The sequence below is a fragment of the Penicilliopsis zonata genome (genome assembly GCF_001890105.1).
Source record: "Penicilliopsis zonata CBS 506.65 unplaced genomic scaffold ASPZOscaffold_3, whole genome shotgun sequence".
Taxonomy (NCBI): domain Eukaryota; kingdom Fungi; phylum Ascomycota; class Eurotiomycetes; order Eurotiales; family Aspergillaceae; genus Penicilliopsis; species Penicilliopsis zonata.
The window spans coordinates 1,433,017-1,450,802 of record NW_019208913.1 but is presented as its reverse complement, the minus strand read 5'-3'; the positions used below and the strand labels follow the sequence as shown (position 1 = coordinate 1,450,802).

General features: G+C 55.4%; 6 protein-coding genes across 6 annotated transcripts; 2 read left to right on the top strand and 4 right to left on the bottom strand.

The window, feature by feature from the left end:
• Nucleotides 1–34: 34 nt before the first annotated feature.
• ASPZODRAFT_14020 (hypothetical protein) lies at nt 35–366 on the top strand (the record flags this gene model as incomplete). Its single annotated transcript, XM_022724637.1, has 2 exons — nt 35–184; nt 259–366. 2 exons carry the CDS (start codon nt 35–37, stop codon nt 364–366), a joined length of 258 nt encoding a protein of 85 aa, XP_022583808.1.
• Nucleotides 367–578: 212 nt separating this feature from the next.
• Nucleotides 579–2,138, bottom strand: ASPZODRAFT_14019 (hypothetical protein; the record flags this gene model as incomplete). The annotated part of the gene is made up of 2 exons (XM_022724635.1): nt 579–1,739; nt 1,815–2,138. 2 exons carry the CDS (start codon nt 2,136–2,138, stop codon nt 579–581), a joined length of 1,485 nt encoding a protein of 494 aa, XP_022583807.1.
• Nucleotides 2,139–2,427: 289 nt separating this feature from the next.
• Nucleotides 2,428–5,509, bottom strand: ASPZODRAFT_1445842 (hypothetical protein). Its single transcript, XM_022725020.1, has 4 exons — nt 4,493–5,509; nt 3,387–4,453; nt 2,769–3,325; nt 2,428–2,726 (listed from the first exon to the last, which is right to left on the bottom strand). Exons 1-4 carry the CDS (start codon nt 5,147–5,149, stop codon nt 2,596–2,598), a joined length of 2,412 nt encoding a protein of 803 aa, XP_022583806.1. The 5' UTR covers nt 5,150–5,509; the 3' UTR covers nt 2,428–2,595.
• Nucleotides 5,510–6,246: 737 nt separating this feature from the next.
• ASPZODRAFT_1446299 (hypothetical protein) lies at nt 6,247–12,116 on the top strand. The gene is made up of 6 exons (XM_022725026.1): nt 6,247–6,542; nt 6,642–9,995; nt 10,071–10,196; nt 10,264–10,466; nt 10,526–10,821; nt 10,903–12,116. Exons 2-6 carry the CDS (start codon nt 6,642–6,644, stop codon nt 11,724–11,726), a joined length of 4,803 nt encoding a protein of 1,600 aa, XP_022583805.1. The 5' UTR covers nt 6,247–6,542; the 3' UTR covers nt 11,727–12,116.
• Nucleotides 12,117–12,172: 56 nt separating this feature from the next.
• Nucleotides 12,173–13,427, bottom strand: ASPZODRAFT_1447130 (hypothetical protein). Its single transcript, XM_022725036.1, has 2 exons — nt 13,393–13,427; nt 12,173–13,342 (listed from the first exon to the last, which is right to left on the bottom strand). The coding sequence occupies exon 2, from the start codon at nt 13,188–13,190 to the stop codon at nt 12,576–12,578; it is 615 nt and encodes a 204-aa protein (XP_022583804.1). The 5' UTR covers nt 13,191–13,342; nt 13,393–13,427; the 3' UTR covers nt 12,173–12,575.
• On the bottom strand, nt 13,217–17,182 carry ASPZODRAFT_150195 (hypothetical protein; the record flags this gene model as incomplete). Its single annotated transcript, XM_022725591.1, has 3 exons — nt 13,217–13,234; nt 13,970–16,963; nt 16,994–17,182. The coding sequence occupies 3 exons, from the start codon at nt 17,180–17,182 to the stop codon at nt 13,217–13,219; spliced, it is 3,201 nt and encodes a 1,066-aa protein (XP_022583803.1).
• Nucleotides 17,183–17,786: the final 604 nt, after the last annotated feature.

Sequence of the window (17,786 nt, the reverse complement as noted above, 5' to 3'; positions counted from 1 at the left end):
TTAATTCTAAGGGAGGAGAAGTGGACTTTTGAAGATGTCTTCGGAAGCTCCCCGCACGGCAGGAGTACAGCTCAGCTCCAATTTCGCTACCAAGAGACTCTCCATCGGCTACGACCATGAAGCGTACCTCGAGCTGACGGATGGAAAGGGTGAAGCAAAGACTCCCAGCCAGGTGTACGCGGAGGTGTGTATCAGAATCGAAGCAGAAGCGGAAACTTCTTTTTTTTTTTTTTATAATATCCATCCTGATTGGAACAGGAGCGTAACGAACGGCTCAAGTCCCGCGCCGAAGATCCGGCTGTCTTTTCTCCCAAGGGAGATCCTGGCCCGACTGATTTCGAGTGTGTCCAGAACAAGGCAGTTTGAGGGGACACAGGACACTGGTCGTACTCTAGGTCCTTGGATAAAAGTTGGTAGGGGTGTAGGGCGTTGATTTCTCGCAGTAGAGAGCGAATGGATCATTAGTATTAATTATCTGACTACATGGGGAAAAAAACATGTTCAAGTATGCGATTATCATATATTCATGCACCTAAAGCAACCGTATCGTCAGGGGGAAAACAAGAAGAAAAAAAGAACTATTTGGTCAGATCTGGTTCCGTCTCGTCCATTTCGGCAATGAAGCGCTCCCAGGTATTCAAGATGTCCTGGTAAAAGTCGATGTGACGGTCCGCGAGGTCGCCGAGGGTGTCGCGGAACTCGACGGCCTTGATGCGCTCAAAGTCGGCGACCTCGCGGACAACCTCCTCGTCGAACATCTCGGAAGTGGTCTTGGCCGAGTCGACCTCGCGGGTGAGCTCGTCGATGCGCAGCTCGAGCTTGCGGACACGCTCCCGCCGCGACTGCTCGTGGTCGACGCCGCGCATGTCCTCCATCTTGGAGCGGATGAAAGAGGCGGGCGAGGAGGTGAGCGGGTTGGAGGCGTAGTACGAGGCCGGATTGGCGGCCAGCGAGTCGCGCTCCGCGACAGCCTTGTTGCGGTAGTCGACCAGGGCTTCAAAGTCGAGCTGTTTCTGTTCGCGCGTCTTCAGCAGCGTTTTGATCGAGGTCAGGTAGGCCTCCATGTCGCGCAGCGAGCCCAGGTAGTTCTGGTCCGTGTGGTCGCGGAGCGTCTTGAAGCCCCGTGCCGTCTCCTCTACCGAGGCCGCAAAGATCTGCAGCGGCATCTCGACGTCTGGCTCGAGCGGGACCAGCTTGCGGAACTGCATCGCCAGCTCGTTGTAGTCTGTCTCCAGGTCGGACTCACGCCGGGCAACCCGGGCCACGATCTTTTCCACATGGGTGAGGTCCTCGTCCAGCTTGTCGGCCTTCTCGCGCACCTCGATAAACCGCTGATCCGGCTTGTGTATTTTCGTGAAAGCGTTGACGAACGTGTCTGTGAAGTTGTCAAAGATGCCCGTGCTGTTATCTCCCGCGGCTCCGTTCGACGTCCGCGACGTCCGCAGCCGCATGTGGGCGTTCCAGTCCGGCGACTCGAGAAACACCGCCAGCAACGGTGCTCGCCGCAGCACAGGGTGCAGCGACAGCCGCTTCAGGAACCGGTGCAGCGACCACGCCCGCCGCGTCGTGAATTCGCTGCCAAACCGGTCCCCCCGCACGTACTCCATCTTATGCTTATCCGGAAGCGGCGGCACCGCGCACGCCGGATACTCGCGGTACAACGTTTTGTAGAGGAAATAGAAGTCGGTGAATCGTCGGCGGACGGCAAAATCGGATTTCTGGAAGGACTTGAAGTCGGTCTTGGAAAAAAAAAAAAACAAAGATCAGCTATACTCATAAGCCAGACTAGCAGCAGGTAGTAAGGTAGGACTAACATGCGTCGAGACAAGATACGAAATATACGCATCCTTCGTGCCATCATTCTCCTTTAACGGTGAATCAACCTTGCACTGTAACTCTCCATCTCCAATACCCGCCAGATCGACCGCGTCCGCCAGGTGTCCAGCCTGGGGCTCACTATTGTCGTCGTCGTCCCCCGCCGCGCCGACAGCGCTCACTCGCCGCTTGCCATTGACATCATGCTCAAGAAAGTCGTGCGGGGCGTCTAGGGCCTCCGAGTCGGCGGTCGTAGGGCGCGAGATATCGCTTTCTGGATCGTGTTTCCATGAGACGCTGTCGAAGTCGTCGTGTTCGTCCATTGGAGGGGTTGTGTGCCGTTATGGCAGAGAGAACGGGGAGTGGACAGGTCAGGTGGGATCACAGCGGGGGAAGATATGAGAATAGAAAGCCGAACAGGCGAATATCCAACGCTTTCTCCAGATGGTATTATCCCTGCCAGAGATGACCCGATGCTATTATTATTTGTAGTGGCTGGTAAGGTGGAGTGGAAGTGGTTAAGCGGTGGAGGAGACGGGGAGAGCGTCATCGACGCCAAGCCACAGACAGAGTCGCAATCATCGCTAGAATCAGGCACCAGGAATTAACTCCTACTGCAGCAGAAAGACGGGATTTAATTGCTCTCGTTGTATGTCATGTACACTATTTCGATGCAATGGAGTAAATAGGAATAATAATAATAATAATAATAAAGGTGTGGTGAATGAAGAACAGACAGGCAGGAAGACAAGGCGCTCAGATGTGAGATAGATATATACCCTATCGCCCTTGTGGATGCTCCCCATTCTCATGCGTCTGGCCATCCTCACTCTCTCGATCTTGATAAGGTCCTTCTTCGTCGTCGCTAAAGACTTCCTCGTCGCTCTCGCCCGCAAAGGCGTTGTAAAGCTCTCCGCCGCGGCGGTGCGTCCGACCGCTGCCCGGCTGCCCGCCCGTTAGCGCCTGCAGGTCATCCTCGTCCTGAATCATCTCGAACTCGTAGTCATCCTGCGGGTTGTTGCGGATGCGCTTGCGGCGTTGGATTTGGAAGTAGACACCCAGGCCCAGGCAGAAGACGATTATCAGGACGAGCGACGCGTAGATCCACGCCTGGGTCCGTTTCGATGCCCCAAAGGTCGGGAGGAAGGAAGGTAGGAAATGTTCAAATGAAGTGGTGTCGGTGCTGTTGCTCGTGCCGGTGGTGACGGCGGGCTTGGACGCATCCTCAATCGGCGTGGGCTTCGCGTTGACCGGCCGATCGATATGATCGGTCGGTTTGCTCGGTTCATTGGTCTTGGTTGGGCCCGCCGCGATGCTGGTGGTCGCCACGATGGCGTCCTCGATGGCATGGTCATGGTCGTGCTCATCAGGGAAGGGATGTAGTGGCTGGTTGTCAGCCTCAATGGCTTCTCCCCACAACGTGATCTGCCAGTCGGTGAAGGTGCCGTTGTGTTCGTTGACATTCGTGTCCTTGATAATAACCGTCCATTTGCCGATGCCAGACTCGCCCCTGTTTCTTAGATTAGTTTTATCCATACAACAATAAAGAAAGGGATGAAGAATAGACCTACCAATGAGCCACCGACATAAATGTCCAATCGACATAGCCCTCGCGTTCGTTGTCTGGCCTTCTGGTGGTACTAAGGTAGCTGACAATCCCCTCCGGGCTGCGCATCTCGAGGCTCAGATCCCCCCGACGGGTGTGCTCGACGTTCATAGTAACGGTGACATGCTCGAGTCGCTTAACATTTGCCTTTTTCAACGCCTCGGCTGTGATCTCAAACGAGCTGGCTAGGCCTTGGGTGCCCTGGGGGATGGCGTGCTGCACGCGCAGCCAGGGGGAATGGTACCACGCCTGGGGCTTGACCAGTTCCCAGGTCTTAGCTAGCTGGACAAGAGTGTAAGCGTCCACCTTGCCGTAGCCCCAGTCGTGGCTGAACTTGCGGCCGGTCTTCTTGACCTGCCAGCTGCCGTCGTCCTCGTTGACCGGCACCGCCGACTCCATGAACAGGTACTGCGCGTCGCGCCAGGTAAGGTCCGGTCGAATGCTGAGTGCAAGCGCCATTACCCCGACGGCCAGCGGACCAGCCGCGGACGTACCCCCGTGGCCCGAGTAGCACTTGTTGGTGCCCACATCGGTGGTATGGATTGCGTCGCCCGAGCCGCTGCTGTACGCAACCACCATCTGCGCCGAGCACGACTCGGCGTAGCTGGGATGTTTGCCCTCCCGGTCGATCGCACCCACTGTGATGCTGTAGATGCTGTTCGTGTAGCCGTCAAAGTTGCAGTTGTCATCCGAGCTCGCGCCGTTGCCCGCCGCAAAGACGTATATCGAGCCCTTGCCGTGACGCCCGTTCTGCACGCCATTCACCATTGCCCGTTGGATCAGAACACCGGGGGCGTCCATCGTCTTGCCGTCGTCGGGTGGGCCCCACGAGCACGAATAGATATCGTTGTGGTGATACGCGTAGTTGATGGACGCCGCCTCATCAGCATCGTCGATAGGCGCAGACAGAATACGGATGCCGGAGATCTTGCTGTCGTAGGCCACCCCAACTCCGCAGACGTCATTCCGGGCGGCTGCGATCTCGCCGCAGCATCGTGTGCCGTGTTTGTCGTCGAACAGACGCGGTTTGGGCTCCGCGGTCTTGTCGTTGAAGTCCCAGGAGCCCTCGGCGAAGTAGTTGGGCTTGAGGTCGTCGCTGTACATATCCAGACCGTCGTCCACAATCGCGGAGATCACACCTTTCCCCGTAATTCCCTCCAGCCAGAGGCCCGTGACGTTGAGATCATGACCGAGCTCCGCCGTATTGAACAGATGCCATTGCTCGTTGAAGATCGGGTCCGTGATGGCAAGAGACTCGGCGGCCTGCTTGCGAGCTGCAACCGCCGCCGCATCCTCCACTCGATTCGCACGAGGAGAAATCTGCGAGTATTTACTCGAGGGATCCCCCCCTTCTCTCTTCACAAGTCTCTGCCTGGACGACAGCTTCTGCGACCAGAGGACCCCGTCTAGCCCATCGCCGACCTCCTCGCCGTCACCATTATCCCCACCGGACCGCCTGCGAAGTTTCCTCCTTGCCTTCAAGCCCTCTAATAATGTATCCAGCTCCGAGGTCTGACTCCTGGGTAAAGAAAATTTGTGGTGACCCGGCAGCTGGCCGATCTGGCCCTCGTGGCGGGCTCCCAGCAGCCGAGCGACCTGGGCCGGCGGCGTCGAGTCGTCGAGGTGTAGTGCGAAGAAATCGTGAGTCTCGTAGGTCCGACGGTCAAGAGTCGCCGAAGCCGCACAGCTGAGGCCCAGCAGGGCGGCCGTGACGCCGCTGAAGTGCATGTTCTTCAGGTGGACGGCGTAACAAACGGGAGCGGCGAGATCAGGACAGCGCGATTGAGGGGGCCATGAACCGTAGGATCTGCTACAGAGACGGCTCTATGGATGTCATAAAAAGGAATAAGAAACGGTAATAATCAACAAGAATTATTAAACACAACAACAGGGAGAGTGGGCGAGTCCAGTAGGGGTGGTCGAGGGGACTTTTAAGGTGAATTGTCTCTTTCACTCCTGACGGTAGGACAGGCTGTGGCGGATCCGCAGCAACAATGAAGGAGGAAAAGATCTGGATTACTGACACCAGATACTTTCTATTGAGGATTTTAATTGATCCTCATTTTGAGCATCGTCTACTTTGCACTCGGCATCCTCTCATTTCTGTTTTTACGCAGCAATAGTCAATGTTATGCCCGTGTCTACTACTCCAGAGGACCGTTTGTCGACAAAGACCACGTTTCAGCATCGCCATGGCCCTTGAAAAGTCGCATTATTAGTCAGATATATATCCCCCGGGTCTATTGAAGTTGCAGTAGGCTTCGATTAATTTTTCTCTTCATTCTCGTCGAGATGACTAGTTATACCCACGTAGGAAGCAACCAGTTAGCAGTGGAACGAACTGAATCCTCACACTGGAAGACCGTCACCGGCCAGGACTCACCTATCGTCATTCCATATAGTCTAGACCATCTCGATCAATGCCCCAAAACTGTTGCCAGAGGGTGCCTGTCCCTGGCGAGTGTACAGTGTATGCTATACAGAGTACAGGCGGTGTGCCTGTCTGTTTATCTCGCAGTGGTGATGTGAACAACCATTAGGACGACTCAAGCCAGGCACCGACGATTCTGTCTCTGGGATCAGATGGCGAACGGGATGATTTCGACCTGTCAGCTCTCTGTAACAGGCCTTGCGCCTCGATCGACCTGTCCGTCTTATCATTCATTTGCTGCCTGCCCGGTCGCAGGGGCAGGCCATACGCAGAGAGTGACGAAAAAAGCCCCGCGGCTGGGGGGGGGGAAACACCAGCCACCAGGATAATGCAACAGCCATGCAAAGCCGGCAACGCAGGACCGGTTGACATTTTTTTTTTTTTACCTTCTCCTCATCGCCTGTGGTGGTTTTGAGAGTGCAGTGACAATCTGCTTTGTCTGTCGGCCATTGTTGGACCTCTTGAGCAGTCCGTCGACGGTACTCTCAGTATAGCTACCGCTGCCGGTTGCCTGGCGAGGTACATGCTGTGGTGTCTTGCTCTGGCTTCGAACGGTCGAGCTGGGTATGCGAATTTTATCGCAGTCGATGCGATCGGTGCTTGATTATCAAGGCGACTGCAATTAGAACAAGCGAGAAGTTTCTAATCAATTGTTGCTTGAAGACCCAGCTGGATACCCAACAACCCAAGGTGCGTATCTTAACCGTTACTCCCTCCATTCGTCTTTTTTTTTTGTTTCTCTTTCGATATCCCCTCTTTGAGAAAGACGCCCATAAGCTAACTATGCAGATGGCTACTGCTGCGCCTTATAGGCCGTCGCCTAACGGCAACTCGATGCCCCCTCAGGCAATGCCTCGGAATGGAGCGAATAGACCACCACCGAACGGCAGAAGACCCCGTTATCCAGGTCCGCCAGACGTCGATGGTGCCGGAATGATTCCACCAGCCCCAGACGCAGCCCGGGTGCGTGCAATGTCCTACCGAAACAACCCTCCGGCCGTGCCGGGCCATCGCGGAGGAGGCCCCTCGTTCTCAGCCAGAACAAGGGAGATGCAGTCCGACTGGAACCCAGCCTTGGACGGCCAGCAGTGGTATGGAGGCTATGCGATGGATGACCGCGCACGGCCAAACCCTCCTTCGATGAACGGCCCTCAGAATATGCAGTATGGAGGCGCTCCGAGGGTCGACCGCAGACAGCCTCGCCCTCCGAAGAATGCTCTCCTTCCGGACGTATACCATGGAAGCCTTCCTGGAGAAGAAATGAGACAGTCATATCCTCCAATGGGCGCTCTTCCTCGAAATGTACAGTATCGGGGCTCTACGAGAGACGACCACAGACAGTCTAACCCCCCGACCAACGTTCAACCTCAGGATCCTCGGCATAGACGCTCGGTAAGAGATGATCGCAGACAGCCGCCACAACCTTTACCAAATGCCCCTCCCCAGGAAACCCAGCATAGAAGCTCGGCAAGAGATGATCGGGGACAACCGCCACAACTTCCGACGAATGCTCCCTCTCAGGATGTGCAGGCCCCCCCAGAGAGTACTATTCCTCAGGACGGGCAAGATCTGTCGATGCCTGATGAGGCCCCATCGGGAGGAGATAACCACGAAATGGTTTCGCCCATGGGTTCAGTGAACCACGAATCACCTCTGAGTCGCTCCAGCACCATGCGTTCGACTAAGGAGTCGCGTCGAGACTGGGCTCATGATCGATCGCCGCTTCAAAAACTCGAAGTGAAATTGACGGGCCTCACCAAGGAAGAGAAAAGAGCCCGTGCCCTAGAGGCCGAAATGAGGCTCAAGGAACGGCTCGCCAAACCCGAAACTGATCAAAGTGAGCCAGCGCAATCTCAGCCTCGCGAAGCCCCAAGAGAAGATGAACCAAAACCCGCTGCTCTTCCGGACGACCAGCAGCCTCATCACGAACACTTTGCATCATCAGGTGGCCCCCCTGCTGGTAGAGTACCTCGTGGCCACACCAGAGCTCAGTCTCAGAATCCAGAGTATTCAAAACCTGCCATACAATCACACAGAGAGGATCCATATGCTGGTCAACCCCCCCCGGGCCTGGGTATGAACCCCAATGTTGGTGTGAGAAGACGAATGACAGTTGGCGATCAACCCAGTCTACCTCCTGTCAAACCCACACCCATGAGACAAGGTCCGCTTAGAGATAATAATGGCCCCTTCCCAGGGCATGAGCCGCGTGGTCCTCCCATGCCTGGTCCTCCTTTAAGATCGGATACCATGAGATCGTCGGAAGGGCCCATGCACTATGCCGACAATAGATATCCCCAGGATCGACCGATTCAGTCACGACAACTTCCTCAGCAACCTCAGCAGCCTTCAAGGAGAATCGAGCCGTACCCTCCGATGACCGGTGTCCTACAGCAGAGGGGGATAAATGTCACCGATAATAATCCCTCTAAGAGGATGGAATCGTATCCTCCATCGATGGGCGTCTACCAACAGAAGGGAGCCATCGCTGTTGAGAACCCATCGTCGTTCAGCCATTCGTTCGGCCATTCGTTCGGCCATTCGTTCATCAACCAAGAGCCAAACCAGGCATCAATCCAAGACCCAAGTGTAGGTGACGGAGAGAGGGACGCCATGACGATGTCCGATCACACCGGCGGAACAATTACACAGGCAAAGCCGAAGAAGCCAAATGTCTCCTTCGATATGCCACCTCCGACTCCTCCTCCGCTTTCCGAATGGAGGGGGGCGCCTGTGCTTAAGCTGGAACTCTCCGATTTCGATTTCCAAAACCTCGATATCGATCGAAGCAAGGCGTGGTGGGAAGGCGGAACCAGCAATGACCGCAGACAGAGTCGCGTCCTTCCGCCAAATTATCAAAAACCAGTGCCCAAGACCCCGGAAGCCAAGAAGAAATTCCAGCCTCGTCTTTTCTTACAATGTGGTCCATTGCTTCGCTATACGGGCATAGCATACGAGAAGATCGACGGGGTAAGCGGTCCTATTGAAAAGGAGACGTGGAGAGGTACGATCTTGATCGTCACCAAGGACTCTCGTTCTAGCTACGAGTCTCCCCCGGTTCTAAGGCTTTTCTCCCAACCGATGGACCTACTCCCTCCACCCCCGAGTGAGGTGCTGGGGGATGAAGGCGCTCAACTGGCCCCCGAGTATGTCGATCCGATAGCTGGTATGATAAAGCTCGGCCGGGATGGCCGGCCACTCTACGTCAAACCGGTCGAGGATCTGGAGGAAGGGGTTGATTTGTCGCTGATCGAGAACGAGGACGGACTGTATGAGCAGACACCCTCCGCTCTGGACTATGGTGCCCAGAGCACCATCCCTGCGAGCCGGATCCATGCCGCCGACGGCGAAACCGCCGGCATTTACAAGGAAATCCCGGGATTCCGCCTTCATGCGGACGTGGATCGTGACGTGACGTTCTGGCGGTTCAATGTGGAAGTGGAGCTGGGCTCTGAGCAGCAACGCGTCGCCTATCGAATCAACCAGGGACCGGCGATGGGTTTCTGGGTTCCTGCACGCAGAACCTCAATGAACATTGCGTTTTATTCTGGCAATGGGTTCGGCTTATCTGCGGCTTCAGACAAGGTCTGTGGCCCTGATCCTCTGTGGCGAGATATCCTCAATGAGCATCAAACTCGTCCCTTCCACGTCATGATCGGAGGCGGTGACCAGATATCCAACGATAGCATCCTAACGGAATCACCGCATTTCCAAGAATGGATCAGGATCAAGAATACCGAAGACAAATACAGTACGCCGTTCACCGGCGACTTCCGAGCCGAGGTGGAAAGCTTCTACATGGACAGCTACTCGACTTGGTTCTCGCAGGGACTATTCTCCCTGGCAAACTCTCAAATCCCCATGATCAATATGTGGAATGACCACGAGATTATTCAAGGGTTTGGTTCCTACTCGGACCAGTTTATGCGAACCCCAGTTATAGCTGGTTTGGGGAAGACTGCTTTCAAGTACTATCTGCTGTTCCAGCACCACACAGTCATCGATGAGACGGAAGCGCATGAACGCAGCTGGCTCCTTGGAGCACAGTCGGGACCTTATATTCGGGAGAAGAGCAGAAATCTGTTCATGTCACTCGGCAAGGATGTCACATTCCTGGGACTGGACTGCCGGACGGAACGAACTGTAAGAGAAACTGCATTGCATTGCATTGCGGCGTCCACCGTAGCTGATACACTTATGCTAATGAATTTTTCTTAGAGCACCTCAATTCTCAACGAGGCAACCTGCGATCTCATATGGGACCGTTGTCATCGTGAGATCGTGAAGGGTGAAACGAAGCATCTCATCGTGCTTTCAAGTATTCCCATCGCTTATCCGCGAGTGGTATGTCTTTCTTCTTTTTTTTTTTTTGAGACGCCTAACTACCAGGTACACTGCTAACTTTTCCTAGGCGATGATCAAGAACCTTCAGAACAGTCGCAAGTCCCTAGGGAAGGCAGGCATGTTCGGTGGCCTTCTGAACAGACATGGTGGCAAGGTGGAAATCTCCGATGATCACTGGACAGCCAAACACCACAAAGAGGAGCGGACCTGGTTGATTGAAGATCTCCAGGATCTTGCTGCAGAGAAATCTGTACGAGTTACTATACTGAGGTATGATCGTCAACAAGCAAGATGAGTTTTCTTGTATGATCAAAAACTGACAGACATAGTGGCGACGTACACCTCGCAGCCATCGGTGAATTCTACTCGAACCCAAACCTCAATATCCCCAAGGACCGTGATTACCGATACATGCCCAACGTTATCTCCTCCGCCATGGCCGATCTCCCGGAGACGGACATGATCTCTGATATGCTCAACAGACGCAACCGAGTGCACCACGTGGACTCCAACACGGACGAGGACATGATTCCGATCTTCACCCATGATGTGGACGGAAAGTCTCGCAACAACAAACGCCTGCTACCCAGGCGAAACTGGTGTGCGATTAGAGAATACCAGCCAGGTGGGTTATCTTGTCGAAGAGTCTACGTAGACCTTTATCATTGGTGTTTGTCTAATTTGAAAAAAAAAAAAAAAAAAATAGGTACCTCTGCTCTGCCAACGCCTGAGTCAGAAATGGCTCGACCAGTCATAGAACCCCGACCGAACAAACTACAGAGAACTCTATCTCTCACTCGAAGTGATCGGCCTTCGGGTGGCGGTGGTGGCCTTCTGCGACGCCTGTCGCTGCGCGGCGGTGGTCCTCCGACCAAGGAATTCTTCCCGAGCGACGGCAGTCTGAATACAAGACGGATGAGTATGGACGGGCCGTTTCCCATGACCGATGTCAACAATTCCGAGGGATATTTCTCTCAACCGCCGGCTGACGCCGAGTCCCGGCCTACGATATTTCACCGTCGCCCAACGAACCTTAGCCAGAAGGCGGCTCGGAAGGCGGTTCAGCAAGGCGACGACGGCGTAGGCGCCTTTGTGGACCTACATGGTGGGCTGGCCATCACGCTGAATCTGGAGGTTAATCCGCGGGATCCCTCGGGCATCACTTCACCCTACAAGCTCCTGGTTCCCGTGTTGCGGTTCGCGGGCGATGAATATGATCCCCCAGCCACCCAGATCACCAAGGGGTGGAGGAAATGGCTAGGTGTGCGTAAAAAGTCGGACAAGAGCTATCTGGAACAGGGTAACGCGAGTGACGAGGAAGATGATGACCATGATGATGATGACGACGATGATGATGTTGATGATGTTGATGATGAAGTTGACAACGAAGACGACGATGGTGTTGATGGCGATGGCCTCTACCCGCCTGGGTACGAACGATATCTGGGAGCTCGAGACGACTCCCCTGAGCCAGAAGACATTGACGTCGAGACGAAGAAACCGCGGAAGAAATGGTTTGGCGTGGTCTGATGGTCTCATGCGATACGACTTGAATTATTGATCTTTCTGAATGATGATGCTTTTGGAAATGTCCATCATCTGTATTTTATTTCTTCTTTTCCCTACTGCTGCCTGCCTCTGCTATGATTTATGATTGATGAATGCCACGACTGTTCCATCATCTTACTACATAGTACATACTCCACTTATCATTATTATTACTATTATTGATCAGCGATAACTCAATCCTATCTGATTGAAAATGTGCTCGGTCGAGGCCAGGGCGGCTTTCTAAGCAGGGCGCACGTGACCGTGGTCTCGACAGGCTGCAGTCTCCGATTAGTGAAGGGCCACCGGGTCGAGAAAACTCCATGATTAAGAATCACCCCCTGCGATCCACTCAGATCAACGTTGCCGACGAAAGAGTTCAATAAGAATCCAACAATCCACTCTGTCCTGTCGCTACTGCTGATTCATCCGGCCCAGTTTCGACCTGGTTCCTTTGCCTCTCTATCTTGCTCTTCGTCCGCCGTTCCCCACCAGCCCCTCTTCGCCCTCTGCTCCGCCCAGGGCCATTGTCTGGTATTAATCTCGCTTTTATCACGTCTTTCTCTTCTCCCTCTCCTTCCCAAAATCCGTCAAGGTGTTTTCCTCAACTTTCCGTCGGTTCGCCCTTTCTTCGCTTCGATCCTCGCTCGGATTGACTGCCGCTGCCGCTTCGACTCTCCACCACCAGTCTCCCTCTCCTCCTCTTGCATCCAGAATGACACACTCCAAGGTAGTCAGTGAGTGTGACTTTTTCTCAAATAGACATTGACCAAATGGCATACTTATAATTCTAGTCATTGGCTCCGGCCCTGCGGCACACACCGCCGCCATCTATCTGTCTCGTGCGGAGCTCAAACCGGTCCTGTACGAGGGAATGTTGGCCAACGGCACCGCGGCGGGCGGGCAACTCACGACGACGACGGAGATCGAGAACTTCCCGGGCTTTCCTGAGGGGATCGACGGCTCGAAGCTGATGGAGAACATGCGCCAGCAGTCCGTGCGGTTTGGTACCGAAGTAATCACCGAGACCATCTCGCGGGTAGACCTGTCGCAGCGGCCGTTCAAGCTGTGGACGGAATGGAGCGACGGGCCCGAGGACGCCCCCGCGCGCACGGCGGACGCGGTCATCATCGCGACGGGCGCCAACGCGCGTCGTCTGAACCTGCCCGGTGAGGAGGCCTTCTGGCAGAGCGGGATCAGCGCCTGCGCCGTCTGCGACGGCGCGGTGCCCATCTTCCGCAACAAGCCGCTGTACGTGATTGGCGGCGGTGACTCGGCCGCCGAGGAGGCCATGTTCCTCGCCAAGTACGGCAGCCATGTCACCGTTCTGGTGCGCCGCGACCAGCTGCGCGCCAGCAAGGCCATGGCCACCCGCGTGCTTGCCCACCCCAAGGTCACCGTGCGCTTCAACACCGTCGCCGTCGAGGTCCTCGGTGACAAGCTCATGTCCCACCTGCGTGTCAAGGACACCGTCACCGGCGCCGAGGAGACTGTCGACGCCAACGGCCTCTTCTACGCCGTCGGCCACGACCCGGCCACCGCCCTCGTCAAGGGCCAGATCCAGCTTGACGAGGATGGCTATATCGTCACCAAGCCGGGTACCAGCTACACCAGCGTTGAGGGTGTCTTTGCCTGCGGTGACGTCCAGGATAAGCGCTACCGTCAAGCCATCACCAGTGCCGGTAAGCCAAATCGCACCTTTCTTTTCCCTCTTCATTTCCAAAAATAAGTACTGACTATCCTCTTAGGCTCCGGCTGCGTTGCTGCCCTCGAAGCTGAGAAATTCATCTCCGAGTCCGGCGAGGAGGAAACCTCCGCCCCAGCCCCCTCGGCCGGCAACTCGACCGTCGAGCCTGCTGCTGAGGAGGTGGACGGCGTGGCTGGCAAGGATGCTTCCGGTGCAGTCCCGGAGTACCAGTCGAACCCTCTTCTTTGATTTTCCAGATTCCTTGGTCGGATATCAGCGTTTCCTTTTTTTCTTTTTTTTCTCTCTCTCTCGCAATTTTTACCCCCTTTCACTCTCATGTTAATATTATGATTTTTCTTTTTTAGAGTGAGATAGACAGAATCATAGATTCACATAGATTGCTTCTATCGAATGCCACACAGACTAGAATAAAAATATATGATTTTATTAATGAGTACTACTGGTGACAAGACAAGAGAGTTGTAGTTATAGCAAGTGAGATCGTATCCTAAGACTCGATCATGGAAGGCTAGCTAGCAGTCCACCTCTCGAACGGATTGTCGGCACACCAGCGTCTACGTATCTCGGCCGCCCGCTTCTCCCACTCGCCCGTTCGTTGCTTCCAGCGCGCCTCGACCTCCGCGCCCGTCTGCCGGTTGACCTCTATCTGCTCCAGGTACGGCTGTTTCTCTGCCTCGCTGGCTGCGCGCCACATCTGGCCGAGCGCGTGGCGGACCTCATCGCGCGCCGCCCGGGCGTTGGGGTTGTTGGTGGCGGTCCGGGCGGCCTCGTCGCTCTGCTCCTTACATTTGTGCCAGTAGTCCTTCTGATAGAGGAGGAAAGGGTTCAGTCCCGTCTTGGCCGGTCGTGGCTCCGGTGCGCCCAGTTCTGCGTGGATGGCGGCCTGGATGGCTTTTTCGTAAGCTTCGCGGAGGGGGTCGGTGGGTGTTGGCGCAGGTTCACTTGGTGCTAGACCGGGGCCCAGCAAAGCTTCGGCAGAGGGTGGCCCCTTTCGTTTCTGGCCTGTTGAAACTGTCGGCGCGGGGGGCGGTTCAAACGTCTTTCCCTTCTCCAGGACTAGCGGGGTCGGAAGCTTGATCGGGCCCAGAATCGATTCCATCACTTCCGACGCCGCGCGTAGGCCGGACAGGTATGCTCCGTGCACGGTGGCCGGGTGTGTACCACAGGTGGCCTCGCCGGCGAAGTGCAGGTTCCCGATTGACTGGGCCATCAGGTCGTAGTCGCCCGGCAGGGCCTCGGCGGCGACAAAGGAATAGCTTCCACACGTGAACCGATCGGACGCCCACCGCGTGATTATAGTCTCCAGCGGATCCGGCACGGCGACATGCTTGAAGATGTTGCGCAGCTGCGCCGTGACTTCGACGATGATTTTGCTGTCGGGCATTGTTTCGGCTTGATGCGCGGCGTCGCCGGCCATCAGCGCAATGAGCACGGGGAGCCCAGTGGTTTTAATGCAGTTCCAGAACAGATAGAATCGACCACGGTTCTTCGCGTAGTCTTCTTGGATCATGCTGTCCTTGTTGGGTGGTTCGCGTAGTAGGCCAAACATGTCCCGTTGGGTGTCCCAGAACGGTTTGTCGAAGACAAGTATCACCTTGTTCATAACACCAAAGCCCAGTCGGTCGATGGCGCCGGTCTTCCATGCTGGCAGTGGAGGTTGGAACTTGATTTTTTGGCGTTTTAGCACGCCCAGCGATGTCGTAAGAATTACTTTGTCCGCGGCAAAAGTCTCGCCATTTTCACAGTGTACAACTGCTGGCCGTCCGGCGGACGAGGTAGGGTCATAGCTAATCTGGGTCACAATCTTGTTTGTGCGCACGTCAAGTTTCTCCGGGAGCGACCATAACCCGTACGGTAGCTGCTGGTATCCGCCGATGACCTGCGAATGCTCACCCTCGAACTCATTGCCCATATCCTGGTCCCAGCCGGACAGACTGAGCTTGCCTACATTGGCGGCGTTGGCGTATTCGAGATTGGCCAGATGCCAATTGAGCAGCCGCATATCCTTGGGGGTCAGGGGTAGCAGACGCTGGTACTGCTTGAACCCTTCGTCCATCACGGCCCCAAAGGTTTGGTGGACGGACTGCTTGGCTATCGAGTCGAGGTCAATTGAGTCGGTTGGTGTGATCCCATCGTTTAGTTTCCACCCCATGGCCTGGCACGTAAATGCAGCAGGCGGCTCTTCTGTATCGGCAACAGTGGTAGGGGGGGGAACCCTTGTAGGTTTCAGGTCGGCTGTCTTATGGGAAACTCCACGACGCACGCGCTTCGCGGGGAACAACAGACCGATTGTGCCTGCTGCCCGTGCCTCTTCGTACTGTCTGACCGTGACGCCATCGTCAACAGCGACGTCACGACCAGCGTCGATTAGCTTCCGATCACCCTCGGCGGTAGGTACGATCAGCGCTTTGTGGCGATAGGCGCCCGAACGGTCAAGCACATCATTGTAAAGTCTCTCGTCCATGGCGTCCTGGACTTCATCCACAGGTGAGCCGTCTGTGTCGTAGATGGTTGAAATATCACGCAGCAGATGGTACGGCAAGCCCAGCTGGCCGCGAACGATCTGATCGAGGGGGTTTCCATGGTCGAAGCCGACAATGATCTGAGCGCCCATTTCAGCCTTAGGAACGAGGGTATTAGGTAAGTTTGCGGACTTCAAACTGTGTAAAGGATGCGAGTAGATGCGGCCGCCGAGTCGGCGTCGACCCTCGAGCACGATGACCCGCGGCGAGGTATCGGAATCACGATAATGTCGAAAGAGACCTTCCAGCTGCCTGGCACAGCCGAGGCCCGCGACACCGGCCCCAATAACGACAATAACGGGGCCTTCTCTGCGGCGGCCTTTCTTGGGGGGCACGGGCGGAAGCGGGATCTCGACGCAGCCAAAATTGATGTAGCCATTGCGCACCAGCCACTCAAAGGCAAAGGAGGCGAGGTTCATCCAACGGTAGTCCTTGGAACAGCCGAGAGCTTCCTCCCTGGAAACACTCACCATAGGGTTGCGTGTCCAGAGACGGAGGATGCCGTTTCGGATGTTCAGGTAGACGGTGACATGAAGATGACACAGATGGTCTTGCAGAGCTTCCTGCTCTTTCTTATGCAGAGCGTATGGATTCAATCGACACGCGTATGCCGCCATGATGCATTGATGGGCATACATGCCAGTCGACAACCTCGATGGAATCGACGACCGCGGTCGGTATCGTGATAGGTCTAAAGTGGTCGTCGTAGCGATGGCAGCGCTGTTGCTGGGCCGTCTAGCCGCTGCCGTTGGAGTCTGCCGCGACGCCAGGGAGCCATGTAATGCGGGAGCCGGCGACGCAGACTTGTTGTGCTGCTGCGGGATGCTGGACGAGACCAGGGAGACTGAGGTCGCCGACTCGTTAGGCGTGCTGTAGTTGGTATCCCAGTCCAGCTCATGGGACAGTCGATCGGTGCTCTCCGAACCTCTATCCTCATTCGTCTCGAGGGACACATGGCCATTCTGCAATCCTTCAAGTCCACCTTTTGGCTGGGAAGGGCCATTTGTATCTGGACGTACGCTCTGAAGTGGATTGGCTGGCACCAACGGCGGCGGCTGATGCTGTTGCACTCTGGGGAATATCGGCGGTTGATCTAACAAAGTAGTCGCCGAACCATTGAACTGAGCGAGAGTCCTCGATGCAAACGACAGTGTTTGACGAGACAGGGGATCCGGCAGGCCCTTGTCAATCGAATACGCCGCCTCCATCTTCTAGGTTCGGTAATATAGCAAGGGGCGGCTCCACGGCAGAACGATCGGACGTCGGTATGTCCGATATAACATTCAGAACCTGCGTATCATGCAGAGCAGAAGTTCACAGTAGCACTACAACAGGAGACCAATAGCCTTGCAGTCTTCCTCTCACCGTGGCAGTCAATATCAGCCATGCAACGCTTCGGCCATGGTGGGCCCACGGGAAGCAGATCGTCGGCACGGAGTATGAGAGAACGGGGTATTTCGTCTGGTGATACGTGAGGATTTTGTTATCGTATCGCGAGCTTCAGGGGCTCTGGCAACCGGTCAGCGTGATTTCTGAAACGGATCATTCTGCTTGGATAGAGAGAGAGGTACACGCTGGACTCGAGACAGCGATGGTGGTGGGTGTGTCCAGGGCCGGACTTGCCTTGGCATCCACAGAAAACCCTATCCGAGAGAGCGACGGCAAATATAGAGAGCGATAAGGTGAAGACAAGGGGGGAAGATAAGATTTAGAAAGAGACAGCGCAGGAAATCCTCTGCGAGCGGAATTTGTCGTGAGAGGGAAAAGCTTGACTTGACGCTGTCGGGAGGTCGAACCACCTAGCGTATTTCT

Coding starts and splice junctions, on each gene's coding strand:
- ASPZODRAFT_1447130 (XM_022725036.1), bottom strand. CDS start 13,190: ATGAGCTTGTCACCGAGGACCTCGACGGCGACGGTGTTGAAGCGCACG.
- ASPZODRAFT_1446299 (XM_022725026.1), top strand. CDS start 6,642: ATGGCTACTGCTGCGCCTTATAGGCCGTCGCCTAACGGCAACTCGATG. Junction 9,996..10,070: donor ACTGCCGGACGGAACGAACT/GTAAGAGAAACT, acceptor AATTTTTCTTAG/AGCACCTCAATTCTCAACGA. Junction 10,822..10,902: donor GATTAGAGAATACCAGCCAG/GTGGGTTATCTT, acceptor AAAAAAAAATAG/GTACCTCTGCTCTGCCAACG.
- ASPZODRAFT_1445842 (XM_022725020.1), bottom strand. CDS start 5,149: ATGCACTTCAGCGGCGTCACGGCCGCCCTGCTGGGCCTCAGCTGTGCG. Junction 3,326..3,386: donor TTTATGTCGGTGGCTCATTG/GTAGGTCTATTC, acceptor TCTAAGAAACAG/GGGCGAGTCTGGCATCGGCA. Junction 2,727..2,768: donor TGACCTGCAGGCGCTAACGG/GCGGGCAGCCGG, acceptor GCCGCGGCGGAG/AGCTTTACAACGCCTTTGCG.